General features: G+C 38.8%; 3 protein-coding genes across 3 annotated transcripts; all 3 read right to left on the bottom strand.

Annotated features, from left to right (window-relative positions):
• Positions 1–40: 40 nt before the first annotated feature.
• On the bottom strand, positions 41–7224 carry LOC133721525 (U-box domain-containing protein 4-like). The gene is made up of 5 exons (XM_062148171.1): positions 6984–7224; positions 3825–4105; positions 2860–2976; positions 452–2503; positions 41–331 (listed from the first exon to the last, which is right to left on the bottom strand). Exons 2-5 carry the CDS (start codon positions 4098–4100, stop codon positions 272–274), a joined length of 2505 nt encoding a protein of 834 aa, XP_062004155.1. The 5' UTR covers positions 4101–4105; positions 6984–7224; the 3' UTR covers positions 41–271.
• Positions 7225–11009: 3785 nt separating this feature from the next.
• LOC133721509 (aspartic proteinase 36-like) lies at positions 11010–15599 on the bottom strand. Its single transcript, XM_062148145.1, has 12 exons — positions 15181–15599; positions 14986–15106; positions 14443–14870; positions 14160–14316; positions 13553–13635; positions 13366–13462; positions 13112–13184; positions 12787–12990; positions 12318–12442; positions 12087–12188; positions 11911–12008; positions 11010–11496 (listed from the first exon to the last, which is right to left on the bottom strand). Exons 1-12 carry the CDS (start codon positions 15465–15467, stop codon positions 11328–11330), a joined length of 1944 nt encoding a protein of 647 aa, XP_062004129.1. The 5' UTR covers positions 15468–15599; the 3' UTR covers positions 11010–11327.
• A 263-nt stretch (positions 15600–15862) lies between these two features.
• LOC133721518 (FRIGIDA-like protein 3) lies at positions 15863–20102 on the bottom strand. Its single transcript, XM_062148157.1, has 4 exons — positions 19898–20102; positions 17081–18146; positions 16713–16873; positions 15863–16640 (listed from the first exon to the last, which is right to left on the bottom strand). Exons 2-4 carry the CDS (start codon positions 18123–18125, stop codon positions 16128–16130), a joined length of 1719 nt encoding a protein of 572 aa, XP_062004141.1. The 5' UTR covers positions 18126–18146; positions 19898–20102; the 3' UTR covers positions 15863–16127.
• Between the last annotated feature and the right edge of the window lie 314 nt (positions 20103–20416).

Genomic DNA, 20416 nt, shown 5'->3' with positions numbered 1-20416 from the left:
CTACATCAAATGGCAGAAGGGCATCAACCACAACAAACAGTTCAACTAGTAGACTCGCAGGTATGAATTTTCTTTTCTCCAACGTTCACATAACAAGTACTTTACAGGACTGATATAAACTCTCTATAAACCATTTGTTTTTCCTCCTAAAAATTACATTAAATCCACACAAGAAGACCTTCAAATGAATTATTTGCACCAACAATTTATACATCATCTATAAAAAGTTGAATCAAAACCTCTGGTGACAGCAAAGATTCTATTTGAGCAATTATCCTCTACCGGCACTACCATGTCTATGGTCTCTGAAGAATCTAAGTAGTGTCTGAGCCTGCAAGAAAACCAAAGACTTGGTTAAACAGTATCTTTTGACACATAATCTGTCATGAAGTCTAAAACCTAGAGTGAGAGAGAGAGAGGCAACCATCAAAAGATACAAACAGCATCATACCTTTTCTTTGGCCCTTGGGGTGCCAGATTGTGACAATACGACTAACGGCGGGACAGCTCCTTCTTGGAGCACCATACTGCAATACCTATTACTATTTGTGCAGAGCTGTAAAAGAGCAGCAGCTGCATTCTCCTTCCCTCTAGCAGAACCCAACTCAACCACCTCAACTAGAACAGGGATCCCACCCTCCTGACCAATTGCCGTCCTTCCTTCAGGAATTGTAGAAAGATTAGCCAAAACAGCAACTGCCTTGTCAACCATTCCAGCAGCTGGGTCCATTAACTCCACCAAGTACTTTACAGCACCAGCTTGAACAATCCGATTCTTGTTCTCATGGAATATTGACAAATTAAACAAAGCCGTGGCTGCATCTTTCCTCCCTCTAGGAGTCCCATTCCCCAATAGATCAACTAGAGGCCTAATAGCCCCTGACCTTCCAATACGAACCTTGTTATCCTCAATCACCGAAAGGCTAAACAGAGTGGCGGCTGAGTTCTCCTTGGCCTCAGCACTCCCTGTCTCAAGGACATGAATAAGAGGTTCAATTGCGTTAGCAGTAGCAATTAAAGTTTTGTTGTTATCATTGATCGACAAGTTAAGAAGTGCTGTGACAGAATTTTCCTGGACCCTTGAATCTGTAGAACGGAGCAATTCCACCAACAAGGTAATGGCCCCACAGTTTGCAATAACAATCCGATTATCCATATTGTGCTTTGCAAGCATCCGGAGTTCATATGTTGCTTCTCTTTGAGTATCAAGTGAAGTGCTTTTCAAGTCCTCTACCAGAGTTCGAACTTGGGCTTCTAGTCCAGAAAGGTCAGGTCTTGTTTCAGTGGATGGAGTCAAAACTATCCTTGGGATTAAGTTCCCAGAAGGTCGGCGCCACATTAGGTTTCGAGGTCTTGCCTCTAGCAATCTGGTTGGCAACTCAGTTTCTCTGTGTTGAGGGCTAGCAGCTGGTGGTCCTGATTTAAACTCCCCAGAAGCATCACTGCTGTAGCCTGACAGGTTGCCTGACGTCTGTAAGGACCCATTGGCATCTACTGCATTTTCTCGAGTACCATTGGTATTAGAAAGTATGCCGGATGCTGAGGCACTTCTATTATGGCTTTGCGACGACTGGTTGGCTTCAGTAGTAATAGGAAATTCATTTCTGGATGGTGATGTAGACTGTTGGCTCACTAGATCTGTACCCTTTTCGTCTATAGCGGCAGATCTGTCTTCAGAACTTGTAGATGATACTCTTGCGATATCCAAAACCTGCCCATTTCCAGCTACTGACAAGGAACCTTCTGATGCGGAACGAGGATGGAATGGAGAACTTCCTTCCCGATGCAATCCACCAGATGAGATATATTTATTAGTGGGGGAACCCATAGATCGAGTTGACTCAGGTGACATTGATGAATTGACCCTAGAATGAGGAAGAATAGGCGAGTCCTTTGGCGCACCAGGCTCTGCATGTCCAAGAAGGTGTGTTGGCTTATTTAAGCACATAGACTTTGTGGGATCAGGCAGTTTCACATTGTTTGACTCGCACCAATTTGCAATCAGTGCCTTTACAGTGTAATTAGGTATCAAATTGGTGTGAGCTAAAGTCTGCCGTGTCTTAGGACAAACTGTGAGGCCAAGATCAATCCAATTCTTGATGAAAGTCCTCTCATAGGTTTGTCCTGATGCCACAATCACTGGATCTGTCATCAGCTCCAGAGAGAGAGGACAGCAGAAATCAGCAGGTATTGGAACTGCGCTGCAGCTTTCAGACTGCTTTATCGTAATAAGACGCTCATGCATACGAGTGACGAGGGCTATCATATGCTCAATATATTCTGCTTCCTCGATCTTTTCAGATTGTTCAGCATTCTCCTTCAGCTTTTCGAGTGCCACAGCCTCAATAAGGATCTCCTGATTCGACCTCAAGCTAAGGCCCTCTGCAATTTTCACTAGGATCTCTGAGCTAGGCGCAATACCCTCCACTAGATCACTTATAGCATCTTTAATGACAGTTGATATTTGCTCATAGCTCATATGCTTTAGTTTCTGTATGCAGAGCTGCAACCAACCAAGGTGAGTCTTAGACATCCCAAAATGATAAATGCACCAAAATGATATCAATTACTTCACTGGCATTCAAAAAATTTAGTGTTTAAAGATTTCACCATCTAAGTAGGGATTTTTAGCTCTGTTGGTGGAGACTGTTTACTTTATACCCAAGGAACAGATTACTTTCCCCTACCCCAACAATGCTAATTACAAAAAAATACATGGTTTTACCATCTAACAGATGGTCTTTTATCTGACAATGTACTTTTGATAGGCGATAGACTTGAAGCAACTGAGTGTCATGCTCTACTGTAACACAATACATAAAGGTAGAGAATTAATAACTTGTCTCACACATTTCATACCTCAAGAGATGCTGAACCCAATTCGTCAGGGAGATGTTGCTCAGAAGTCTTCAGCAGCTGAAAGACATCCAGGCTACGAGTCGAAATCTTTGATATCCATGATTCAACTTGCAGAACCTAAACAAAAGAGAAGATCATTAGAGAAACTGTCAATTTTGAAAATGCATCAATCTCTATCCTCAGGGAACTTAAATTGTCACTATCTAATTTGGGCCACCAGTGGACAAAAGTATATATAATTTCAGTGAATTTTGTCTCTCAAACTAATGATAGTGCAGTATATCTATTATTTCAGAATTCCCTTCCATAATACAATTTTGAGCTTAAAGTAAACAGGCATGAGAGGGGGAAAAAAAAAAGAACAAAAGAAAAAAAAAACAGAACAAAACAAAAACAAAAATATCATTACAATGGAACAGATTACAGAATTTGCAACAGAGCTCCAGGCAAGAATTGGAGTGGCTTATACTTCCAATATTTACATGTATGAAGCAACCTTTTAGTAGAATTCGACTCTCAAAAACCAAAAGTTTTGATACTCTTCAAAGGAAGCACTAATCAGCAAATCTGATGACACGGATTTAAAAAGGGGAATAACTGAGAAATGGAAGAGAACACATTGGCACTATAAATGCAGCAATGTCCAGATTCATCAACCATTTCCTGCCATGCCTTCTCTATAGAGTCTAGACTAATAAAGCCACACAGCATGTGGTATTAAATTTTAGAGTATGGAAAAAACACAGGAACAAAGATAGGGTAACAAGACAAGAAAGGTAGACAAAATCTCTATTAACCACGGCTGGGGAGAGAAATCCTATTAAAGTATCAATTCTAACTAAAGGCTTAACCGCACTTCAACTTGGTCAAACTTATGACAGGAGCCTGTGACCATGAAGGGTCAGTTTTAGTAAAATTACATCATTATTCACGACAGACTACAACTGAATTGTATAGCAACTTACAAGATTCACTTTACTCAACAATGGTTGCCAGTCTTCAAATTGCTCCCTCAATTCATCAAGATAGTGACCCAGTTCTTCAAATGGCTTATTAAGCACTTCATAAGAAGCTATCTCAGAATCAACAATGGCATCAAGTACATTGTTCAACAATTTTAATATCTCTTCTGTTTTTTTGTAGTACTTCTGAACAGGATCCAAATTTATGTTCTCATGGGATGAAAAATGGAAAAAAGAGGAGATTTTATTAAGAAGTGCTTTGAACATTGATATCTCCATGCCACCTGTGTCAATATAATAAGAACACCCCTGTCAATATTAAGATTTAAAAATCCTATTCACAGAATGAAAGGAATAGAAGAAAACAAAAAACAAAGTACTAGTAAAGGAGAAGCATGCATAGCATATATTTCATAATGATAATGACAAAATGATTAAACTGATTTCATATGTAAGTTGAAGCACATAGTTGACCTTTCTAAACACTGGAATTGACATATAAAAATTGCAAAACCAATTTGCACTTTTGTCAGAAATTTGATCCTAATGAAGAGACTGAACTCAAACAGATTTATAATGCATCAAGGTAAACTGACAAATTTCCAGCAGTACACGTTTCCCCGTTCTTCTAATAAATCCCATTATCAAAAGATTATATTTTGTTAATGTCAAACAGGCACTTAGTATTAATCATTAATTCATCATAATTTCCGGATAAGTTAGGTAATCTAATTTGCTAAAGCATACTGAATATGCAACTATGAAGATGCAGTGAGCTAAGGCTAACCAAAACCTATGATGAAGCTGCCTATCTTTTTGAAACTGAGGATTCCTTCATTATTCAAATTTCAAACAATGGGGTACATAAGAATTTGTCATACAACCTTCGTAGAAAAAAAAAATAGCATGAAAGATTATGATAAAGAAGCAGAACAATAGGGTAGAGGCTTATTTTTTTCTTCTAACTGCTGTAAAGGCATATGCAAAGATAATTGAAGTCAGAATCAGCATATTCCTGAATAAGCTATCTTGTTATTAGATATTTCAGAATAACACACCCATTGTTCTTTATGTGTAAAAGTCACCGACTTAGATATTTTTTCTTCTTTTTTGTATTCTAGTTGGGTTGACATGATTCACTTAATTATTACATATAATTTAGAAGGAAAATTAAGAATTGCCACATTTGTAGTAAAACCCCCTATACTGTATTAATTATCAAACAGGCACAGTCTTAACAAGCGGATCATATTATTGAGGAACATGCCCATGTGTATATCTTCAATTGTGCTCCTAATAAGAAATATATAATAAAAAAGAAAGAAAGAATGCACCTTTATTCACCATAAATACACAACTTTTCACAACAAAGCAATCTTTCTCATTTCTGATCCTTCAGAATCTATAATCCATAAAAATGAGGAAAAGACTTCTCAAAACCCATAGAAAATCTACACACACTCACTATTAAGCAATAAAAACCAAATCTTGGAAATCAAATATCCCCAACTAGTAAACCCTGCAAAAAGAGAAACCAAAAGTCGAAAACTCAAAATATGAGCTTGATAAGTGTGTGTGTGTGGTAACATAGTTGATGTAATATTGACGTTTCAAATCTTTAACTTTTCCCTCATGGCCTCAAATTTGTTTAGGCCTAAACAATTTCCTCACAACTTTGTTCTGTCAGCTTTCCTACAGGAAGAAAGCTTAGGTAATGTAAAGGAGCCCTTTCCTCATTCCGCAATGCTTCCCTTGTTACCCCATCTGTCTATCCATATATAACATATAGAAAAGATATGATGGACCAAAGATATCTTCCCTGATTTTCTTCTTCCAATCCTACATATGAAATTAGTCTATCACCACTAGCTCTTTTTTGTTCCTCTCTTATCTGTCTTTCCGGTTGTTAGCATACAGTAGTACAATGTACAAATAAGAATAATAATGACCGACTCACTGTGGCTTATTAAACTTGAGTATGCTTCTCATTAATTTGACAAAAATTTCCTTGTCTTTTAACCAAAACATCAAGGAAATTTATAAATTCCAATCATCATGCATATGGATGAGGATGTTTAAAGAACTTCAAACCGATGGAATTTCAAACAATGAGGATGTCTGAAGAATTTCAAACGGTGGCAGAGGTGATGTGACATTGGTGGAATCGGTGCTCATGGTGGTTGTTGTGGTGATGATGGTTATGTTGGGTGTAGCTTTCATCTAAAATTGAATCGTCTTGGAAATTTAAAAATGACACCTATTTAGGTACAATCAAGAATGGGAATTTATGACCCTCAATTTATACATCTATTTCCCCAGTGAATGAAGATAACATGCTAACAATACCAAAAGAGGAAAGAATAGCTTGTCATTTTCCGATCCTGACTTTTTCCTAAATACCAAGTTGAATGTTCCTCGTTTCGAACATGCCGTTGCAGCCTTTAGCCTTCCCAGCTCCCATACATTTTGACATGTGTACAACATTTGGGCAAATAATCATATATCCGAATTCCAATTTCACTAATTAATTACAGCTCCCAACTCCAAATCATAACCGTCTCCTACTTCCTGCCTCGGATAGGCTTCGCCAAATCAGTAACAAACTAACTATGATCAAAAGTTAAGAGACCCTGAGAAGCCTTGATCCTCAAACCCAGCCATTCACTTATCCAGGTCTTATACATTACCCAAATTTCCATCTTTTCACTTTTTAATCTCAAACATTTCTTTTCATCATAGCCAAAAACAATAACCATTCAGAATTCAAACCCAAGCACATATTCAACTACAAACATCACCAAAAAATATCAACTTTTTCTTTACACTACTATCCGGGCGTGATCATTAATGCAAAAAAAAAAAAAAAAAAAAAAAAAAAAAAAAAAAAACTCAAAATTTGAATACAACTCATTAGACCCAGAATGGGATTCGATTCCCCGAAACAAAACACACTCCAACTAAAGTCTAAGAACAAACAAGAAAGCAAAATTGATCAAAATCAAACCTCAAAATGTAGGTACAGATAGTCAAACAAGCAGTCAAACCAACAAACCAGGCGAACCAAGCAGACAACAAACCTCCCCACAATTCAAAACCCCCAAATAGATCAAGCTGAAGATGAAAGCAGAAACAACAAGTGAAAAAAAAAAAAAAAAATTGTACCTTGATTTCGCGAGAGAGAGAAAAAAAACAAACCCCCCCCAGAGAGCAAATGAGCAAGACAAAGCCAAAGTTCTCAACTTTCTCCAAAAGGGTTTCAGAAACTTGAAGACCCTGGAAGCAGGAAGCGTTTCCCTAATTCTCTGTGTATGAAAATTTGAGAAAGAGGGGTTTTTTTAGTAATTTTTTAATTTAGGTTTTTTGGAATTGGAGGAGTTTATATACACACATACAGTAATCTGTAGTAGTTTGCTGCCTGCTGCTACTTTTGCCTTTTGCTCGTTGGAGACTGAGGGTTAGTTTCGTCATTTCGTTTACTGTATAATATGCAACTTGGAGAGTTAGAGTTGGGAGAGGTTTTGACTGGAAATGGAAGTCATTTGGGTAGCCGCCGGTTTACCTCCATTGGTGCGCGGGCGTTACCATTTCTTCTGGTTTATACAAAATTAAAAATATGTCCTTTCTTTTTTCAATTACTATTTGGCTATATTGCAAATGACAAATACAATCCCAATTTTTTCTTCAGCATCCTGGATTTATATACTGAATTCAGTGCTGGCAATGTGGGGGCGAGGCGATGTTAGATTCGTTATTTCTTATTACCATATTCGTTATTTTTTTTTATTTATCTATTGTTATATGCGCGTTCTTTTCTGTCATGTCAAGTGTCAAAAATCTAATAAAATTATAAATAATTTTTTTTTAAACCTATAAAAATTTGTGTTTTTACTAGTTACTAATAGGCAGAAATTCAATTGTTCATTTTCCCTGAAGAGGAAAAAGAAATGTGCGAGCAAGTAGCATGACCATGTTTGTTCTGGAGGGAATCAGTGGCACTAGTCAAACACGTAATCATTTGAGATTGTTGAGGATGGATGAAAATAAATAGACAAGACTCAAATAATTGGAACTGAGAGTCTGACAGAAAAGTAGCTCTGTTCCCATTTGCTTCTTAAGCCAACTATGCATTGCATAATCTCTTCTGTCCAACCACATGGCATGGATATCATTCCATGCTTTCACCACTCACTTTGTAAAAATCATGAAAAGTAAGTTCCATGTCAGCCTCCGAATTTTATAAAAATCTTCCAATTACAACTTAAAAAAATTCTATCCCTAAAAAACTCAAGATTCATCCCATTCATTTTCATTGTCAGGCTTCACCGGAATGCCGGAAGCGGTGGCCGGAAATAGCCTTAAGTGGTTGGTGTGGAGATGGAAAGAAGAGGAGGTAAGTGTACAAGAAAATCGAGAAAATTAAAAACGGGTTCTGTCCATTTATCTCATTTCTAGGGATTTTTTTCCCACTTACCCCATTAAGTTTTTTTAATTCTCTCTTACCCAATACACTCTAAGGGAGTCTTCCCTAATACCCCATTAAGATTTTTTTTTTGTTTTTAATTTTTTTTTAATACCATTTTACCCCTCACCCCTTTATTACTTAGAGAGAGAAATAGAGAAAATGGAAGAGAGAGAAACCATAGGAGACTTCGCCGGAGCCCGTCACCGGCCGCCAGAATCCGGAATCCGGCCAACTTTCGCCGGAATCCGGTCACCGGCCGCCGGAATCCGGTCAACTTTTGCCGGAATCCGGTCACCGGCTGCCGCCCACCGGAATTTGCTGAAAATCTCACCGGAAAGTTTTTTTGCCCCCAATAGACGTCTATTGCCCTCCAATAGACGTCTATTGCCCCAATAGTCTATTGCCCCCTAATAGACGTCTATTGGCCCCCAATAGACGACTATCAGCCATGTATTGCCCCCCAATAGACGACTATCAGCCATGTATTGCCCCCCAGTAGACGTCTATTGCCCCCCAATAGACGTTTAGATTACCGAAATGGTAATTAATCTTTCTAAAACTACACAAATAAAACTTTGATTAAAGAAAAAAAAAGAGAGATTACATCAATTCAAAACGTCTATTGCCCCCCAATAGATGTCTATTACCCCCCAATAGACGCTTTAACAGATGTCTATTGCCCCAATAGAACTTTTTTTTCTTCATTTTTTCTTTCTATCCGGGCATTCTGCACCATTTTACCCAAAAAAAAAAAAAACAGAGAAATTGATTGAGTCACCCAATGAAAAGCTCTGGGCACCCATGTCCTCTTCTCCATTCCTGTTGCAGTCGGAGTCGACTTCTTCTTCTTTCTATTTGCTGCTCACCCAATCTTCTTCTTCTCTCTTCTTCCACAGTTGCAGACCAGAGCGGAAACCTAACAAAAGTAGCACCACTATTTTGATTTGCAACCAAGAAGCTTCATCCAAATAAAAAAATAAAAATAAAAAGCTTTTGTAAAAAGGAGACTGCTCGGGACTTCAGGGGGAATATATGGCCAGAAATGAAGAGAATGGGCCGGAGCGGATCAAACCAGGATATCCCCGCTTCGAAATCCCCGGAATCCGACATGAATCTCGCCGGAGATGATTGATTCGCGGTGGCTGCAGTGGAATCGAGGCGAAGGAGATCGCCGACCGGGCTCTCCAATCCAAACCTTCTGATCGCAGAAGCCACCGTCGGCGAGCACGAAGATCAACGCCGTCGTCTGTCCGACTACGACGAGGAGAGAGCGACAGAGCTTTCATGGCAGAGAGAGAGAGAGAGACTGGAGGGCAAGGACCCCAGGGTATCGGAAACCTTCGTCGCCGGTGAGGTCGATCTCGACCATCACTCACATCCTTGCCTTCTTCGTCGTCTTCAAGCTTGGACTGCATCTCCGGCGCGGCCATCGCAGAGAGAGAAACCAGAGGTGGAGATCGGGGAGGAGAGAGAGAGAGAGGAGAGAGAGATGGGTTGCTGGCAGCGTGGAGAGAGAGCAGAGAGGAGAGAGTGGCATCATGTAGTTTTTTAATTAGGTGAAGGGCAAAGTTGTCATTTCTCTTTAAATTGGGTTAGTGGGAATAAAAATCTGTTGCTGGGGTAAGTGGAATAACTTTGGCTCATTTTGGGGCTTTTGGTCAAGGACCCAATTAAAAACTCGTGTCAAAATATTTGAAAAGTCAAAAAAATCTTTGGAGATTCACCTCCCTTTCAAAAATTTGGTGGGCAGATTATAAAAGGAATGAACATACATTTTATGAAAAGAAAATTAAGGCAGTAAAAAATTAGTAAATAATAATCGGGTTTCCCAAGTTTTCAGAATGGTATCAAACATTTTATACTTTAATCAGCCATTTGGATTTTATGCTCTCTAAAATTCATTTTGACCAGAAGAAGAATCTTCCTTGCCAAACAAAGATAGAGAAAGATGGCAGCAAGTGCTTCAAATGTCAACTATGCAGTTCCTATTCTAATTCTCAGAACCTGCTTCGAACTCTGTTTTGGGTGACTCATTCCAACGACTCTTGCTATCCTGTTAGTGTTAGGTACAATTTCTTGAGGCTTGGCTCATTAGCTATGCAAAGGGACGTTGGTCAACAATCTAATATTCTTTTCTCTTTGTAGTCTTCTTGACTCAATAATCATTATTTTATTTTATTTTATTATTATTGAGAATGAATGATTTATTTATTTAAAGGAAACCAAATTACAAAACATGGTGATGAGTATAAATTCTTCACTCTCTTTCCTATTAACTAAGCCAGTTACGGGTTCGTCACCAACAATGACATCCATAAGCTAAGAGTGCACCGCAGACGCACGAACCATTGAGTGTTATAACTAACCCAGGTCCCTCAAATCTGCTGGCCACAGAATGGAGCTGGGATTCGAACTCTAGAGTTGGGGGTTCCAGACTAGGCAACTCGACCAACACACCACACCACGTGGTTGGCATTATAACAACTTCAAATGATAAACTACATATTTTATTGTGTTAAATTGTTAATTATCAATTATTTATTTTAAATAATTAATAGACTACAACTCACTGGTAAAGAGAATAATATAATGAACAATCTGTGAATCATTTGACCAAATCTAAGAAGAAAAGTCTTTAAGCATGACGAAATGTGACAAGCTTACAATAGCTATAACAATATTCTAGATCACCTAGTGGAGTTGAAGAAAATAGAAGGAGAATAAAATACAAAGAAAAACAGCTCAAAAAGAGGCCTTATTGGGCATACTTTTGATTCACTTGTATGTTGTTACAAATATTCACATACAAATTCAATTAAGTTTACAGAATAAAAATGTGAGTAGTTCTATCTATACCTCTCTACTATCTAGGCTTTAATAATGAGCATCCTTTTCTTTGGACTGCAAAGAATGATTCATCAACAATAATCTTGATCACTGCGAGTAGTTTGTGATTCCAGATATTTTTGTTGTCATGCGAGTCAAAAATGCAAATGGCAGGCTTTTGTGCCATCAACCACTGAGCAAAGACAGCTTCCTGAGTTTCAAAGTGGCTGGAGTTCTGCCTCTGTAACAGTCGCATCCACAGGCTTGTATGGATTGACGGTCCGTTGTCGATGTCTCCAAAAAAGCCACAATCCAGAAACTAATAATCCAATAACAAGAACGACTAAAATTGATATAACCACCACATGACTCTTCTTCCACCACGTCCTGTGCAATTTTAGAAGACAGATATTAAAGAGGCTATTCTACTTGGGAATCTCCTCTTCGTAAGTGGGAGGTTGTGAGTTCGACTCATGAAAGACTAATTGTAACATTTGGGTTGTTTATCTGATAAAAAAAAGGCTATTCTACTTGTGATACTGTTATCCAATGGACAAGTCCTCACTCTAAATGCATCAAAAGGCTATTGGGCCCTTTGGTCATGCACCAGTACATGATGACATCTTATTATCAATCGTAATTATTCTTTGTGGAATGTAACCATTGCATTCTATCTCTTGAAATAGTTTAACGTCATGTATATTGCAGCACTAGTTAATACATATGAGACCGAGCATTACCGTCTCATATATGCATGCTAAGGAGATCCTAATGTAATGTTATCAGTGAAATATAAGTTACCGTTTTGCCTTGGGCTCAACCCTCCAATCAATCAACTGATAACTTCCAAACATGACAGGAAACTGCAACCGATGTTCAGCAAGCCTGGAAATTATAGCCTGTGGGAAGAGCAAATCATCAAGCAAGTAGTTAAAAAGTTGGTAGACACTAGTTGCAATTCTACAGGGCAGACTTACCACAGCTGTTGTATTAGAAATGTAGTCGGTTGAATCTGCGGGGGTTATGTCCCATTTAATAAAGGAATGATTTCCACCAGAAGAAAATTTCACCAAATTGACCTGAAATCATCCATTCAAAATTGGCAACCTAAGCAATTAATAAAATATCTATCTGTAGTTACAGCAGTATTGAACTCTTAGTGAGGAATCATGAATTAATATCAATCAAAATTCATGGTTTTGCTTGACCTGTGAAGTGTTAATGTCTAATTCCTGAGCTATGAATTCACCAAGTTCTGTAATGTGGGGCTTCAGATCTGAGTAGCTGATGTTCAAAGACATATCAAATGTTATGTGTCCAATTTGGAGGTCTCCTGTACGTTACGGTTAACAAGGAAAATTTAATTAATAGCTACAGAAACAAATTAAAAACGGAAGGTAGTGCAATATGTCTTTTTCTGAAAAAGAATGCAGCATAAATCGAAATTCCCTAACTTTTTGGGGTTCGAATTTTGAGTAATAGACATACATAACTGTATCGTGATGTTAATATGACAGCAATAATACTATTATAAACAATATTATTTACTTTTTAGGTCAAGAGAAGAATTGAGTTATTCACACCAGCCAATGAAAGAACTCGGTACTGAAAGCATTGGCTGAGAACAGAAGTAGCAAACTAGCTTAATATTACTCAAAGTGCTGTATCCTGCACTACCTGAAAGTACATATGGCGATCCAGATGGAGCTACTGTAGGCTGTGTTTCGGCAGTTGGATTCTTTTCCTCAGAAGTAGGAGGCATTGGTAGAGGTGAAGGAGATACATGAAGTCTTTCCCACAACTCAGAACAATTAGTTTTCCAAAAACCAATCTTGGAATGCTCACGGTCGTATGTTACAAGAGTATTGCGGACAAGGATTCCTACCATAAACATCACAGATAGCATGATAAGATTAATTGAAAGTACTTAGAAAGTTAACAGAAAAACAGTATTATAAGATATAAGACGTGTAGAACTGTGGAACACTTGCAAAGCATCTACCTCCCAAAAGTGTAGTTGGATCCTTTCCATTTTGGAAAATCCCAAGACAATAAGCACCATGCACCTTTGAATGCTTCATGGTTGATGATGTTTTAATAGAGTAGAAGAATAATCAATTAGTGACATCAAGTAACCAATGGAAACTCACAATGTTGCATAATAAAAATGACAACTTTTTTTAACATTTCAAAATGCAAGTGTATTCAGGAATAAGTGGGACGGGTCAACTAAAACCTAAAAATTCAGTCACTTACTCGGAATAAGTAATTTTCAGGAGATAGGCCAAACTTTTTCCCATTGCCAAATATCATATCAACTTGTGGAAAGGTGCTTGAAAGTTGGGACACATCACTGAATTAAAATTGAGAAAATTGTTAATTGCATCCTAAGGCAAGTGATGTAGTACAATCAATTAAGTTCTCAGAACCCTATATGTGATACCTTACATCAGTGGAAAAACAGATATCATTATAGTTGGGATCAGGGCCACGGATCTGTTGGAGTGAATTAACTTCCTTCATGATCTACATGCCCATTCAATGAGGAGAAAAAGAAAAAATAGGTTAGAAGCTGAGATCTTGGCAGTATTATAGGTGCCAATTTAATGAAAGAAAGCAGTTTAGGTATGATGAATATATGAAAGAACTACACCTAGGAACATCCCAAATATATACAGAAAGGAAATTCTTAGAAAACAAGGTGTTTGAAATGCCAAAAGTTCCTTTGCAATTAAGGAACTGCAAGTTCTTCTACCCTAACTACAACTTAGATATACTATTGAGCTTCTAATTGGTCATACATATCAATGATGTGCATTATATTCAAAATATATTACCCCGTCTTCTTTGGCAATTCTAAAAGACAAGCTGCACAACAAAATTAATATTCAAGAGGAGTCTTTTACTCAATATTACTTCAAAAAACTGTAAGGTAGCAGCTAAAGTTGAGCATCAGCCATAACATCTTATTATATGGCCTTGTAAAAAAATTAAAGCAAAATTTTATCTAAATTCCAAAAGTAATCAACAAGGGCAGAAGAGAATCTGACAGCCTCTTTAAATGCTAGAAATGCTGCTTCTGGAAGGTAAGCGTATGTTGTGCCACTGTCCAGGACTGTTCCATGTTTTCCATCAAAGACGCTTGGATTCAGAGCCAATTGCTTCCCAGCTACATGTATCTCCTTCAAATCAATATTGTAGTATGGACTGTTGCCATCCCGAAACTAGAGTAAATGTGTAAGATGTATAGATTGTATTTTTTTTTTTTTTTTTAGCAAATTGGACATGCTGCACTATATGTGGGGAGATAAAAAAAAATTCTAAACAACACACCTTCGTCCGGCGTTTGATTGCGTAAAGACCATGTCTTCAGGAGCTGCGATACCACCAAGAACCATTGCACCCCCGCCAATGTCCATCCCACCATAACACAAGGAGAACGAATCACTTATAACACCTTTCCCAACAAGCTGATCCACCACACTTAGATCACCACGTCCCAATCCCATTATCCCATCGGCAGCCTGGCTGAACAGGTCACCGGTCTCCACATTCTCACACCCGAAAACCGCTCTCTGAGGCTTGAGATCACTCCGGTTCCCAAATGATATAAGATCCTCGCCCAACACACCACTACTACTGCTCATTTCGGCATACTGCCTCTCGTATATACAATTCACCCTGTCATTGTCACAGGAACAATCTATGTTGCATTTCACAGCTTGGTACGTGTTCGACGATTCGGGATCAAACTTAGGGTCCTATCCAAATCATTACATTAACATCAAAAAAAAAAAAAAAAAAAAAATTCTAACACCATTTACATTCTCCCTATAGCAAAAAACGAAATCGAGTGTTTGATTCAGAAATGAATACCTGGTGTCTGCCACACTGTTCACAAGAGGAGCAAGGCACATAGGTGACAGTGCTGCCGGTATCAACAATCAGAGCAAACATCTGCGGCGGCGTTCCGATCCAAAGCCGGGTCGTATAGTACCTATGCACCACACAAAAACGACACCAATTTGAATCGGAAAAACCTAAAAATGAAACGACAAGAGAGAAACGTACCCGTTGCGGAGGAGATCGTCGTAGAGGCTCATCCTGGCGTTGGGGCGGCGAGGGGACTCGGATCCCTGAAGGTGGCGACGCGAATTAAACGTCGAAGAAGAAGAAGAAGAAGAAGAGGAATTGGGAGTGGAGTGGTAGAGAGGTAACACCATGGCCGGGACTGGAAGTGAATGGAGAAGAAGAGCAGGGGTGCTCGGATTGGCAAAGACATGGACGGAATCGATAATGAAGATCACGAGAACAATGAGGATGAAGGTGAGGCGAGTCGGTGATGCCTCCTCGGCCATTTGAGCCGGAGCCGAAAATGGTTCAGATCGGAAATGGAAACAGAGAAGAGCAGAGGAGGAGCTTTGAGGCTTTGAGTGAAGAAGAAGAAGAAGAAGGCCTATTCATTTGTTTGTTAGTTTTCTTCAATAGAGGGAAAGTCAGCGGTTATAAACCAAACTAAACTTTTATTGGTTGCTGACCAAATTTCTGTTCAAAATTTAAAATGATTTTTTTTTTCTTTTTTTTTTTGTCATGCATTTTTTTTTTTAATTTCTTTGAAATAGACCCCTGCAACTGAAGTTGAGCATTGCAGGGGTTATCTATTATTCATTCATTGCAGAGGCTCACATACGCGTGTATAACATATATATTTGTAGATTTTAGTTTTGAAGAAATATATGCACAAATATTAATGACAAGGCCATCCATCACCATTTGGCAAAATTTTCATTGAATGACCTGGGTAATTTGGTTCATGATTTCTATCAAAACTCTCTTTTACAACAAAATTCTAACAAATCGGTATCGGCTAAAGAGAATAGGGACTGGATTCAGATAGCAGCATACTTTTTGGGGCAAGGCATATCAAAAATACAAGCCCTGATGGGAAAAGCAAAATGGTTGTCCACTGCGCGAGTGTCTTGCTGATCGCAAGTTCCACTCTGGTGTGGCGAGGAGTCTTACATGTATGGTTGGTGTTGAGACTGTAATCCAGTACCAATGTAGCTGCCGTAAGTAGGTGGAGCGGCGTTATATGAGGTTGGTGCAGCTCTATCATCTGGGGGATAGTAATATAGCCTTGGTTCACTAGCTTGTGGAGCATAAGCCGGCTGGCTTGGAACTTGATAATTGTAGGTGCGAGGACCAGCGAGACCATACCTCTCGGAGATCCCGGTGTATACTGGCCTCTCACCATAAACAGGTTGGCCGTGCCTACCAACAGTGGGGGACGAGGCAATGGCGAGACCTGGTCCACCACGGTATCCACGCCATCTTCCAGTGGCTTTTTGCTTTTTCGGTGGTTGTTGGCGTTTACCAGAATCACCACTTCGCTTCCTGTCAGCTTTGGATTTTTCTAGTTGAACAAGCCTTTTCTGCAGTGGATCGAGGGGGTACTCAGCTTCAAGCTTGTAGTCTTGAACACACCCTACTACAGCCTTCAGACCAGAAAGCTCTTTTGCATTAACATCCTCCTACAATTTATTAGAGATCATCAGTAAAATATTATTACAAAACATCTGGTCATTTGGTCGACTAAATTCTACCTGTGCGTCTCCATTGCTGTCGCCTTGTGAATTTCTCCTCAGTTCTTTCAAATACGTCTTCAAAAGTGGCACAGGAGGAAAACTTTCAGTCAGCTGGAAGGCATGAATAAAATGCACAGCATCAATTTGTTTTCCAATTCTGATCATTGATTCAACAACACCTGCAGAAAACAATAGAGTTTAGAACAAACTTTGCATCCAAAATATGAACAACCGATCTTACATTCTTACCGGAGAGAGCTAAGCTCGACCAGCGATCAACAGTCTTTATTTATTGACTAATTTCACTAACTACTTAAGGAACATCTTATGGAAACAGTGCTAAGCCTCCAGACTGCATCAGGTCAGTTAGGTAAAGGATGACCAACCTGGCATTTTGTGTGTTAAACCAAGGGAACGGCAGAGCTCAGGTGTCTGCCTGCGGTGAGCAACTGCTGCAAGAACAACCTTGCAGAGTTCTTCTTCGTCAAACTCAGAAGCAATCCTAAAAGTTGCAAGAAGCTGCAAGAATGCCTCTGCTTCCAATGAAATTCCATTGGCAGCGTCAATAGCTCCACTAAACAACTTAGGCCTCCACTCATCAGCAATTGCTTTGGCTTGCTGCTTGGTCTCAGGGTTCAAAAGGTGATCAGCAACTCGATCAGCCTTTGAGGCTAAGGTGGTCAAGGATTCCATAAGCATGAGACAGGATCTACGCTTACCCCGAAGGACAGGATCCTTCTTACCCTCTGGTTGGTTAGTTTCATCAAGAGGGTAAAACCCCTCCAGTGAATCCAGCACCAATTGCGCTGGTTCACTTGCACTTTCTAGTGCAATAGTAAGTTCCTGACGAGCAACATTTAGTTTTTTATGATTCTCAGCAATATAATTCAGAAGCCCTTTGGCATCCATCTGCTCACAAAATTGCCTCAGTTCTGGGCGTGGCTTAACGTCACTAGCCATACCCTTAGCATTATCACCTTTTTTAGTTGGAATATCTTCCTGTGGTGAATTTGTATCACCAAGTGAGCTGCTTACCTTGCTGTCTTTGTTAGTCCCATCATTCATGGGTTCCGAATTTCTTGACTGGTGAATGTCTCGTGCCTCTGCAATAGCAGCGACTGCTGCATCTTTTAGCTCCTGCACCCGATCCAGCAGAGCTTGCTCTTTAGCAATAACAGTAGCTTCTCTCTCCACAAGCAAAGTACAGGTTTCAGCTTCCTGCTCCTCAAATTTCTTCTCCTTGGCTTCAAGCTCTTCAGATTTCTTCTTCAGTGTCAATTCAAGGTTGCGGAAGTGCTCTTCAATTTCTGTCCACTGAACTCTGTCCTCAGCAGTATGACTATGAGCATTTAGTTCCAGTAATACCATACCAAGCTGATCTATCAAACACTGTGATGTATCACTTGCCACCACTTGCTCTGCATCGGCCATTCTCACTGCAAATGTAGGCTTCTGTTTCAACAAGACAAAAGCTATATAAGCAACAGTGATAGAACCGATTCAACCAAGGAAAAGGTGAAAGCTCACTCTATGTTAGTAAATATAATGAAGTATGGAACTTCTCTATCTGTCAAAACAAAGACATCATTCCAAAAACATTCAAAACAGACAGTACAATAAACTCAATTTGATCCAGGCTGTGTTAGGATTAAACAAATTTCATCAGCCATTTTTATGACATATATAAATATAATTTGACCCACAAAACTGATTTCAAGGCAAACTAGAAATTTAATGCACCAAAGGGAAGCTCAAAGACATTAAGGCCCCGTTTGGGATTGCTTCGCTTTTAAAAAAATCAGCTTTTGTTCAAAATTTTAGATTTTATCTTGTTTGGTAAATAAATAAAAAGCAGCTTTAATTGAAAGTTATAGGTCACTGGCAGCAGATTTTAGAAGCAGCCCAGAGGTTGCTTTTAGAAGCTGCTGTTGATTAAAACACGCTCTGCAGTTGTTTTATGTACTGACAGCACTTTTAAAAATATTATTTATCAAACACAAAACTGTTTTAATTCACAGCTGATTATTCTCACAACACAGCGGTAGTAGTTTTTTTTTAAAAATCACAGCAATCCCAAACTAGCCCTAAAACCTCAAGAAAAGATTTAACAAGGAACTTACAAAAAAGTGTCAACCCAAGTCTACCATGTCTCCATAAAGTGCCCCCAAAAAGATATAGGTTGGTCAAGTTTAAAAGCCCACTTAGTTTTGAAGTTCGGCAAGTCTTGACCTCTGTCAATTGACTTTTGCCAAACAGACTTGAGTCCATCGAAGCACTCAATCAATAGCCCACCATCCCAGCAAACAGTTGATTAACACCAAGGATACTTTTAGATGAAATTGCCTAAGGATGTTACCACCTAGAGTTCACCACTTCAGACCTTAATTATCATCTCCCTCTTGAAGCCCTAAAACATTTTTAGTAAGAAGCTGCATCTCTCTCATTGTGACGATTATTGAAGTTGACCTAATTAAACTCGTATCCATGACTAAAGGAGTCCATTGCCCCTTCCTATTTTATCATACAACTAAAATTCACTTTCGAGTTTTTCTTCTCTTCATAGTTATATAACCGAAAAATCCAGTTCAGTGAGCAAACCCAGCAATCTAACTGCCAATCTGCAACCCAATCCTAAATCCTCCATACAAAATGAATCACTCCCTTCCGAGACACACTTGCATTGTTCACAAAATATTTCTTAGCACACACTTTTATCCGTAAATGCGTTAGTTCAATTCCTAAATTCTACACTAAACTACAATCTTCAATGCCATTAAACATTGTTTCGCCCAGCAATAATTCTAACAGTAACAGCATTACCAACATTCATCTCTCATATACCACTATCCCTCACAAACATTACAACACAAAAATTCAAACAGCATTGAAAACGTATTCAAACAAACCTAATCTCCAAACCCAAAATTGAGGCGAAAACATGTAGGTCATCATCAATTACATCCGAAATTACAATTTGCATGCAATTGCAGGTATCCATTACAAACCTAAACCTAATTCCAAACCCAAGCTCACTAATCAATTGCTGTATTTACTCCTATATATATCCCCAGAAAGAATCAAAGAACAATCAAAACCTAGGTCTTTAATTAAAGCTCACACCTTTACGCCATGCAAGATTGAAAAGAATCAAAATTTAAAAAAAACAAACAATAGGGAAAGATCAAAAGGAAGTAGTAGCGTACCTTGAGAAGCAGAAGCACTGAGAATTTACAGAGTCTCCGGCGCCGAAGCGAAAAAAACCAAAGGAAACCAGATAGGAGTGGTTGAATTTGAGGAATGGGTAGGGATCAGAATGTAAATTAGACTAGGATTTTGGGGGCAGAGTGAGGTTTGTTGTTTCTAGAGGGAGCGAGGGAATGAACCAACCGTTTGAGCTTCTGATTGGTTTAATGGAGAATAACCGCAGGGAAGGTCCAAAGACTCCAAAGGCAAAGGACCTTCTCTCCGGCCCAACCACTTCAATTCGGGTCGTATTAACCCGACTCAATTTAAACTCTATAGGCCCGAGTTTACTCGATTCCCAAATTAAACGTAGTTTCTTTAGTCAGTTACTAATCAAGTAACCAGGGTCAATATACTCATCATACTGGAAGTAGGAACAATTTCATACTTGCGTGATTTTGATTTAATTGTTACTAGCCTCTTAAATTCTTAATACACGTGATTTTTTTAATATTATTTTTCTTTTTTAATATATAATA

The sequence above is a fragment of the Rosa rugosa genome, chromosome 1, assembly GCF_958449725.1.
Source record: "Rosa rugosa chromosome 1, drRosRugo1.1, whole genome shotgun sequence".
NCBI lineage: Eukaryota > Viridiplantae > Streptophyta > Magnoliopsida > Rosales > Rosaceae > Rosa > Rosa rugosa.
The sequence above is the reverse complement of the archived record's forward strand: the minus strand, read 5'-3'. Positions and strand labels throughout refer to the sequence as shown.

What these genes read in the sequence shown, in the direction of transcription:
- LOC133721525 (XM_062148171.1), bottom strand. Translation starts at nt 4,100, where the DNA reads ATGGAGATATCAATGTTCAAAGCACTTCTTAATAAAATCTCCTCTTTT. An exon ending in TGGGTTCAGCATCTCTTGAG is followed by an intron (nt 2,504 to 2,859) that starts GTATGAAATGTG and finishes GGTTGGTTGCAG; the next exon opens with CTCTGCATACAGAAACTAAA. An exon ending in CCCCAAGGGCCAAAGAAAAG is followed by an intron (nt 332 to 451) that starts GTATGATGCTGT and finishes GTTTTCTTGCAG; the next exon opens with GCTCAGACACTACTTAGATT.
- LOC133721509 (XM_062148145.1), bottom strand. Translation starts at nt 15,467, where the DNA reads ATGGCCGAGGAGGCATCACCGACTCGCCTCACCTTCATCCTCATTGTT. An exon ending in TGTTTTTCCACTGATGTAAG is followed by an intron (nt 13,463 to 13,552) that starts GTATCACATATA and finishes ATTTTAATTCAG; the next exon opens with TGATGTGTCCCAACTTTCAA. An exon ending in TAGACATTAACACTTCACAG is followed by an intron (nt 12,189 to 12,317) that starts GTCAAGCAAAAC and finishes GGATGATTTCAG; the next exon opens with GTCAATTTGGTGAAATTTTC.
- LOC133721518 (XM_062148157.1), bottom strand. Translation starts at nt 18,125, where the DNA reads ATGGCCGATGCAGAGCAAGTGGTGGCAAGTGATACATCACAGTGTTTG. An exon ending in TTTAACACACAAAATGCCAG is followed by an intron (nt 16,874 to 17,080) that starts GTTGGTCATCCT and finishes TGTTTTCTGCAG; the next exon opens with GTGTTGTTGAATCAATGATC. An exon ending in ACAGCAATGGAGACGCACAG is followed by an intron (nt 16,641 to 16,712) that starts GTAGAATTTAGT and finishes AATAAATTGTAG; the next exon opens with GAGGATGTTAATGCAAAAGA.